This window comes from Phaseolus vulgaris, chromosome 5 (genome assembly GCF_000499845.2).
Source record: "Phaseolus vulgaris cultivar G19833 chromosome 5, P. vulgaris v2.0, whole genome shotgun sequence".
NCBI lineage: Eukaryota > Viridiplantae > Streptophyta > Magnoliopsida > Fabales > Fabaceae > Phaseolus > Phaseolus vulgaris.
This window is the reverse complement of record NC_023755.2, coordinates 34,303,963-34,313,335: the sequence shown is the minus strand read 5'-3', so window position 1 is coordinate 34,313,335 and position 9,373 is coordinate 34,303,963. Positions and strand designations below refer to the sequence as shown.

Genomic DNA, 9,373 nt, shown 5'->3' with positions numbered 1-9,373 from the left:
AAGGAAAAAGAAACATGTTTCCAGACTCCTCGAAGAGAAAATTATTGTGGTTTGTAACTTCCAGAGGAAGAATTAGAATCGCACTCATAATTATTTTTTACTAGGACTTTGTTCTATAAATGTGACTCAATCTTTAAAGTTAGGTTTTCCCAGATTAATTTTTGTGTCACTGAAAAAATCTTCAGAAGGGACAAATTTAGGGTGATGAATTATATGAAAATTATATAAGAAGATGGTAAGAAAAATTGATCCACTAATTATGAGATTATGTTATTATTAAATTAATTACATATAATTTCGTACAATAATTGCATACAATAATTGCGTATAATTTGACAATTATTATTTCTTTAATATGAATGTCATGCATCTTGGTTGCATATGTGTCCAAAAAAATTTATGGATTCAAAAGTTTCAAACAAAAATGCTTAAAATTGAAATGTTTTGAATGACTAATTTGTTCTGTTGCGTGTGTCACGAAGAAATCTATTCAATGAATTTTAAGCTGAAAAGGAACGAATCATTTAAATATATGCAAATTATTTTTCGAAAGACATTCGTTAATAATTATAAAATATTTGTGTGTTCACTCTTATATTTTGATCATGTTATGGTTCTGGTACATCCAATATACATGGATTAAAAGTCGAGTTCAACAATAATTTATATACTTCTTTAATCTTCTAAGATGTTTTTTTACGTTGTATTCGTATAAAAGGAATGTATTGTCGATGACATCAGATTTGCAAGAGAGGTTGTGTTTGCTTACGACTTCGCGTGGCTTCACTTGCAACTGTCGCACACCGCTACTGCCTCTACTCCTCCTATACGTTTCAAAAAAAAAATGGGTCAGCCCGTAAGCTCGTGGATCAACCCGCATGCGGGGCGAGCCTAAATGGGGCGGGCTGACCCCTTTGCCACCCCTATATAATTCGATGGACAAGAAAAAAAATGAATGGTGATTAGGTTATGATGACGTAGAAATAGTTTGCCATCAATTCTGACCCTTCACTTCGACACAAATCACAACCATTTAGAGATCACAAATAAACTAAGGAAACTCATTAAATGGCTACCATAAAGGTAAATCTACCTATTTCTGTAAAACCAAAAGCTTAAGCATAATTAGGAGTTGCAAAGGATTACATAAACATATATAATAATATTTTTTATAATCATTTGCTAGATTTTTTAGATAGTTTTATAGGTAAAATTCAGCGTATAACATTTATTAAAGGTGATCTAGTCAAATTACTATGAAGTGTAACTCTCAAAAGAAGAATTAGAATAACACTGTAATGATAAAAAATTTTGACGAGGACTTTGTTCTACAAATGTGATTCAATCTTTAAAGTTAGGTTTTTCCTGACTAATTTTTGTGTCACAGAAAAAAAAAATCAAATCTTCAGAAGGAACAAATTTAGGGTGATGAATTATAAGAAAATTATATAAGAAAATGGTAAAAAAAATGAAGATGTTTTTATTCTCTTGGTGTGTATTTACATAAAAAAAATATATAAAGTGTAGAGACTTTCTTTCCCCAAATTATAAGCTAATTATAGGATTCACTAATCATGGAATTCTATCATTATTAAATTAATTGCATATAATTGCGTACAATAACGTACAATAATTATGTATAATTTGATAATTATTATTTTCTTGATATGAATGTCATGCATATCCTAAGATTGCGTATGTGTCGCAAAATTTCTAGCTTTAAAAGTTTCAAACAAAAATGCTTAAAATTTAAATGTTTTGGATGACTTGATTATGTTTTATTGCATATGTACCTATTCAATGGATTTTAAGCTGAAAAAGGAACAAATCATTCAAATATATGCAAATTGAATGATTCTCCAAAAGACATTCGTTATAAATTATAAAATATAATATTTGTGTTTTCACTCTTATATTTTGATCATGTTATGTGGAAAATGAACTTGTATGGAACTAACACACAAGCAAGTATGAACTCAAATCTGGAAAAATTAAAATGCATTCAAGATCAAATTCAAAATAGAAATTGAACTCAAATTAAAATCAAACAACCAAAATTAACCAGTACTACATATAATTGATGACAATTTTGGATACACATGACATTGACATCAATAAGACTATTGCACCGATTAAAACCTCAATAAGACTCAAATATAATAAAAAACAAAACAACATACTCAATGGAATCTTAAAACAAATTGAAATCGGAAGCTCAAGAACAAATTGAACCAAATAAACCATACAGAATTCTAAAAACAGCAACATGTACTAAAATCAAAATTAAAAACAGTAAGACAATTAAGAACATGGTGAACAACACGAAATTAAGAACAACACAAAAAATAAAAGAAGAGAAAGCACTTATCTCTTGAAGAACCTTGGCTCTAGATACCAAGTGATGGATTGTGCCTTCATGACCGAATTGATTTATTGAATTTTTGGAGGATTTGCAGAAGCTTCAAAGGAGGAAATGTGCAAGGATGGCTTTCATGGAGCTATGAATTCCTTGAAGGTGCATGATAGGTAGGGAGAGTGATTGATTGGACCATATCACTTGAGCTATGTGAAGAAGAAGATTAAAGTGTCTATCCTAGATAAGCAAGACAAGGGAGTGAGATGGCTAGCAATCTTGGCAGCAATTCACTCATTCATTAATCTTCTCAATTCATGAGCCAAGTACCCCTTTATATAGCTTTAAGGTCCAACCATTGTACAAATAATTTGGTCGAAAATTCAAATGAAAATAGGCGCCTATTTGAGCTCATGATGGAGGCGTGACATGGTATGCATCATGTGACTCAAATTAGGTCTAAAGGATCAGCCAATGTTTAATTTGGAGTTTCTCGAAACCCTAATTTAACCTTGGTTGGTTTTTAGATGCCTAAATTCAACCCTAGTTACATTTAAGAAAAATTACAATAAAATTCCTATTGACAAAAATAAATTCTACTATACACTAGGTTTATGGTTTTTTTGAACATGTATAGGAAAGTTTCTATGCCATCGGTAGCAGAGTCCCAGTCTTGGATCTTCCTTATCATTGACCTAGTTGTTTGGTCTAAACTTGGACCTGAGCTTGGCCTTCTTCCATCAACTATTCTAACCAAAAGAGTGGAAGTAACAATAACTTCTTATATTCTACCATACAAAATAGAGAAGAGGTTATGGAGAATGATTGTAAAAGAAGGCAAGGTTGGAGAAGATGAAACCTTTATAACAAGTTTCTTAGAGTAATAGGTAAGCTTGAATAAAAGTCAATATATTTTATCTAGGAATGTGCTAAGCTTTTTAAAGTTCTATCTAGGAATGTGCTAAGCTTTTTAAAGTTCAAGTTATATCAATAATTTTTAATTCATAATCAAGTTTGCTTATCGTCATAAAAATAAAAATGGAGAATCAAATTAAAAAAAAAAATCTACTTAATATTACACATTCTACTCAAATTCTAAGCTTATGGAAACTTGTATACCTATTCATAATGAGATACTTTTAACTAACTCAAATATCTTATAAATAAATTTTATTAATGGTTCAAGATAAATCTAAATGACTCGATTATCTTTTTATTTATCTTTAATATAATATCAATTACACCAAATTCTATAACAAATTATTATTATATTATAATTAATATATCCTAAGCACTCAAAATACTTATATATTAAAACCTCAATCACATGAAATCTTTGTTCAATCTTAATCTTATTTTTCTAGATCTTTTATTAACTTTAACGTTTGAGAGTTATTCAAAGATAGCGTTTGAGAGTTATTAACTTCAACTTTAACGTTAGAATCTACAATCCAGGGTACAAATTACAAAGTTAATAATTTGTCAAAAAATGTTCTACTAAATATTTTTACTCTTTTAATAAATATATTGTTTGTATTTGTTATATATATAAACAATCTCTCAATAAAAATTTAATATAAATTAAAAAAAATTAATATTTATGAAAACTAAAAGCAAGCACTAGTCAAATTATAATTTTTTTTAAAGCTAAAGTAATTTTTGAGACGAATAAGAGTAATATATATGGTGTTATTGGAGTTTAGAAGAATTTATATGAAACTTATTTGAGTTTATAAAAAAAATTAATAGTTTCTGTAAGTTCTTTTAATAATTTTTATGATCAAACCTATTTTGAATATAATAAGGCTAGGCATTAGGTGATGTAGGTAGAGGTGGGTACATGAACTAACTTAATTCCTTCTTAAGCTCACAGTTAATTTAATTGATTTGCTTAAACTAACTTGCATTTAATAGGCTTATCTCTACACAAATATCTTGTAATTTGTATGTTATTTTTATTTAATATAAAATCCTTGACTTCTTTTTGTAGCCCTTTTTGAAAGGGCAACACTCTTTGATTTTTATTAAAAAATTTCCATGTTTTCGCTTTTTTTTTGGACGAAAATAACTTTGATAAAAATGTGTTAACTCTTTTAATTATAATCAAGTTAATTACGAATGAATCAAATTACTTTTTTAATTCGTGTTTTAAGTAGTATACTAAATAATATTAGGCTTGTTTTGAGTAAGGGTAAAAAAAAGAAACGTTTATGAATTAAAATTAATTTGTATATTCAAAATAAAATCAAAATTTAAAGAAGTTATATATTATAATTTCAGTTTATATAAAACTGTTTTCTTTTTCTTTCCCAGAAATGTTTATCGAAAAAATTGTCTAAATGTATCCATAATTTATGATAAAGTACTACAGTCAGGTCTTAGTTGAGAGATAAAAATACATTTAAGTGTATTAATAAAGTGTTTGATATCCTTTTTTCCCATTTTGTTTGATATTTAATGAATAAATTAAAAATAAATTGATATTTTAAATAATATTACGTAATTTAATACAGACTCATTTTATTTTATCTTTTAGAAAAAAAAATCCGTTTTCATTGTCATTTTATATTACTAATGAAACATTATTGTGGAGAGGGAAAATTAAGAAAGAATTATAAATGTCAAATAATTTAATAAATATGAAAGACAAGCCATATATTTTTGGGGTAAAATATTTACAAATGATTAATCTTCAAAAATATCTTAATGAAACCTTTCATTCTAATATTTTTTATATATACTAAACTCAAATTCAATTTAAAAAAAAAATTCAAACTCAATTTAACGGAAATTAATGTAATGTTGATTCTCGCTAGAGATGGCAAATTTGTTGATCCACCTCACTGAATCAACGAGTCAAGCTGTGAAAAGCAAAGGCAATTGCTTCCTGCACTATATCACTGCACCCAATTCCAGCGGAAAAGACGAAACTATCCTTAAAAAAAATTTCCGAAATATGTGTTCTGGATTTTTTTTTCGGATATTTTTATCCGGAATGAGTTTTTCATTTTTGTTTCCGGATTTTTATTTCCGAAACACAATAATCTCTTTTCCGGATTTTTTTTTCCAGTTATTTATCAATTCCAGATTTTTTTGTCCAGAATAGAATTTTAAATTTTGTTTCCGGATTTTTATTTCCGAAACTCAATAACCACTTCCGAATATATTTTTTCGGAATATATTATTTTCAATTCTGGATTTTTATTTCCGAAATAAAGGATATTTTTGGAATTTTTAAAATTGTGTTGGGTGCAGCTTAAAATGTGTTGGGTGCAGGGAGCATTTGCCAAAAGCAAATAAGACTGACGTACCCAAAATTTCTTATGAACAGCAAATTTGTTTAAGTGAAAATCCACATTTTTAAGATTTATTTAAATTTACAAGAACATAAAATAAGATTAATCAATGATACTGAACCAAATAAATCTGATAATTGTTAGCCTACATTTTTGGATTTGCCTAAAATTTAATAGTCCAATAATGCCTTATTTTGGAACCGAAACTTCTTTGTCAACTTTAATTTCATTCTATTTTTATTTGACACTTAATGTTTGGCACAAGAGTTAAAAAGTTTACATAATTATTCATATAACTAAATTATTGACTTGTTTTAACATATACAGAGGTAAGAGTTAATTAATTTTTATAGAAAGGTCAGATAGTAAAATAAATGAGTTCATTTTTTTTCCACAATTAATAGGCAAAATCAATTAAATCATTGCCTAATAAGGCCTAACTATAATAGAAAAAATTGGTTCTAACACATATAATAATCTGCATTTGCACAACTACAATTAACATCTCATTAATCATGGAGTCTTTTAAGAATCAAATCAAAACCCAAATTCTGATGAAATTCATTTTAGTCTGCTCTTCATTTTTTGCCATTTCTCTGTGTGTATCAGTGCTACTCCTAGCCAAAACAAAGATAGTAGAACTGAGATATTCACCACAACATGATGTGTCAGAGTCTGATCCTACCACTGCTGATCATCTTGTATTTGGAATTGCCTCAACCGGAACTTCATGGCCTTCGAGGAAGCAATACATCAAGCTGTGGTGGAACAGCATACCAAATATAACAATGAGAGGATGTGTTTTCGTAGATGCCCTCCCACATGAAGAAAATGTCAACAATGATGGTTCTCTTCCTCCTCTTTGTGTCTCTCAAGACACTTCCCAGTTTCTCTACACCTACAAGGGTGGTCTACGCTCAGCAATCCGTGTGACACGTGTTGTGAAAGAGACTGTGGCATTGAACCATTCTGGTGTTAGATGGTATGTGTTTGGGGATGATGACACCATTTTCTTCCCTCACAATCTGGTCAAAACTCTTTCCAAATATGATCATAGGCTTTGGTACTATGTTGGATCCTACTCAGAGATTTATGAGGGCACCCAGGTTTTTGGTTTTGGAATGGCTTTTGGTGGAGGTGGTTTTGCCATCAGTTCATCACTAGCACAAGTCCTAGCCAAGGTTCTTGATTCATGCATACAAAGGTATCCGCATCTGTATGGAAGTGATTCAAGGGTATACTCTTGCATAACTGAACTAGGTGTGGGATTAACACATGAACCAGGTTTTCATCAGGTAACAATTAGGTTGAAATGGCATATTGAACTCTAGATTGAAATGATAAATATTGTTGATGATTTTCTTTCCTTCAGTGTGCTTCTAATTAGTCCTCCATTTATGTGATTATGGAATTTGATAGGTTGATTTGCGGGGAAATATCTTTGGCCTATTGGCTGCTCATCCGTTAACTCCCTTATTGTCCCTACATCATCCAGATCACACTGATCCTATCTTTCCTAACATGTCAACCAAAACATCGCTGCAACATTTATTTGAAGCTGTTCATGTTGATTCTGAGAGGATCCTAGAACAAACAGTTTGTTATGAAAAGCAGTTGTCATGGACAATTTCAGTGTCATGGGGCTATGCTGTTGAAGTGTTTCAGAACAATATGCTTTTGCCAGAGGTTCTGAGAGTGGAAAGAACATTCAGACAATGGTTGGTAGGAAATGTTTTGAGAGGAATATATAATTTCAATACAAGAGAAGTTCACCCTGATCCATGTAAAAGAGGCACCATCTTCTATCTAGATAAAGTGTCTTCTGGGAAAGATGGTATCATAAGCAGTTACAAGAGAGATTTTCAAAATTGTTCCTACGAGGCATCGATGAGTAAATTGGAAGTGATCAAAGTGGTGACAAATAAGTTACACCTTGACAACAAACAGGTAATCTATATTGGACCATTTGTATTTAATAAATAGGAGCATGATTTTATATTAATTCGAAATATATGATATTACTTATAAAATGTTCTTTTGTACTAAACTGCAGACTCCAAGACGACACTGTTGTGATGTGTTGCCCTCTAATGCTGGTAACATGATGGAAATTGCAATCAGAGAGTGCAATTATGAAGAACTGATTTATATGAACTGACAAAACAAGTTCATATAAAATCTTTTACTATATAACAAATGCTAGAGTTTGCAGAAGGCAATAGATAGTGTAAGGGAATTTTAAATCTAGAGTTTGAACATTCATATATGCTAACTGAAGTTGTATGAATGGATTATTGGATTCAATCTAAGCTTGGAAAGAAAATTGAAAAACAAATAAAATGGGAAGTGCCTTTGGAAGATAAACAACTTTTTTAACCACCATCTATAGGTTCAACACCAACAATGCAATTTGATGCCATTTATGAGATATTTTATAGATACATCAGTAGCTCAGCACGTGAAATAGCTAGCTATAGTTTCTCTAAGGATGCATATTGTTTTAATGCTGGTCAACTGCACAATTTCTTGTAAGAATTAGATAATTTTAGTAAGCTTTTTTAGCCACAACAAATGTTTGGATAAAAAAACGTTTCATACGTCTCACATTTGTCGAAGGTTCATGTAGGAATATAAACACAGAAGAGGCGGGGGTGACAATATAACTGATTGGAGTGAAGAACGTTACTTGCTATTGTTAACTCATGAACTGCATTAGGTGTATCTGCAAACAAGAGTGGAAGGCTTCTGAACCTTGTCACTAAGACCTGCAAATAAACAGCAACACTATAATTAAAAAAAAAAACACAAATTACAAATATGAACTCAAAAAAGAAGGAATCTAAGACCTTGCAAACTTTCATCTTACATGACTACATATGAGAGCAATGAATTCAAGCTGCCTATTGCAGCAATCATATAAGCCCTATAAATACTAAGACATTGCATTCTCCAAGTAAAACCACCCCTTTTATCGTTGAGCTTAGGTGGGGAACTAGCAACTCCCCAATTTCTCTACGTAATATGTTCCTTATAGTTTATATATACAATAAGAATTCGTTTAGCATTTTGTTCTTTTAAATATGAAAAAGTGTACTCTAGAAGAAAAAGTGAAGTTCCAATGGCCCTTCAATACAACCCCTTTGTATGAAAGGGTAAGTGAGCGGTGTTGCTGGAGATTTTCCATCTTCCTTCTTTGGCGTTGCTGGAGATACTCACAAGGCCTTCTTTCTCAAGATTTCATTTTTCGCCTCCGTGAACAAAAGGAAGCAACGCCGCTGCAAGCAATAGCAACGTTTATTAATCCATTTCAGTGACGGTGTACACAGTATCAACAAATGATGCTTTCTGATTGGAACGGAGTAGGGTTTCAACTTGGATTTTTAATTTGGGTTTAAAGTTTCTGATTTTGAAAGTGTTTTTATATTGATTTCTCAATGTGCAGATCATTTGTAAACAAAATATTAAAGTATACTTTTTAAACTTTTTATAATATTATTTTAGTTTTGCATACGATTTTTTCAATATTACCCAGTCCTCTATGTTTTCCAACCGACCTTTATCCAGGTAATATTTTAATGGATAAAATAAATTTACATATAAAAGAAAAGTTGATGGATAATTATACATTGGATTAGGAAGGGAAATTTAGAGAGTAAATTTAGAGTAATTTGAAAAAAAAAATGTAAAGAAAGTAAAATTGTTTAAATTAAGATTTTTTTTTTAT

General features: G+C 30.2%; 1 protein-coding gene and 1 long non-coding RNA gene across 3 annotated transcripts; one reads left to right on the top strand and one right to left on the bottom strand.

Moving 5' to 3' along the window:
• The first annotated feature begins 6,047 nt into the window (after positions 1-6,047).
• LOC137835529 (uncharacterized) lies at positions 6,048-7,958 on the top strand. The gene is made up of 3 exons (XM_068644071.1): positions 6,048-6,944; positions 7,069-7,596; positions 7,703-7,958. Exons 1-3 carry the CDS (start codon positions 6,165-6,167, stop codon positions 7,805-7,807), a joined length of 1,413 nt encoding a protein of 470 aa, XP_068500172.1. The 5' UTR covers positions 6,048-6,164; the 3' UTR covers positions 7,808-7,958.
• Positions 6,064-9,083, bottom strand: LOC137835530 (uncharacterized). 2 transcript variants are annotated; one of them, XR_011085097.1, is made up of 2 exons: positions 8,744-9,083; positions 6,064-8,414 (listed from the first exon to the last, which is right to left on the bottom strand). It is a non-coding gene; the product is annotated as an uncharacterized lncRNA (long non-coding RNA). The 2 variants fall into 2 exon arrangements; XR_011085096.1 differs by having other exon boundaries at positions 8,773-9,083.
• Positions 9,084-9,373: the final 290 nt, after the last annotated feature.

Excerpts from the sequence above, each read along its gene's own strand:
- LOC137835529 (XM_068644071.1), top strand. The coding sequence starts at position 6,165 with ATGGAGTCTTTTAAGAATCAAATCAAAACCCAAATTCTGATGAAATTC. Across the intron at positions 6,945-7,068 it reads ATGAACCAGGTTTTCATCAG|GTTGATTTGCGGGGAAATAT; the intron begins GTAACAATTAGG and ends GGAATTTGATAG. Across the intron at positions 7,597-7,702 it reads TACACCTTGACAACAAACAG|ACTCCAAGACGACACTGTTG; the intron begins GTAATCTATATT and ends ACTAAACTGCAG.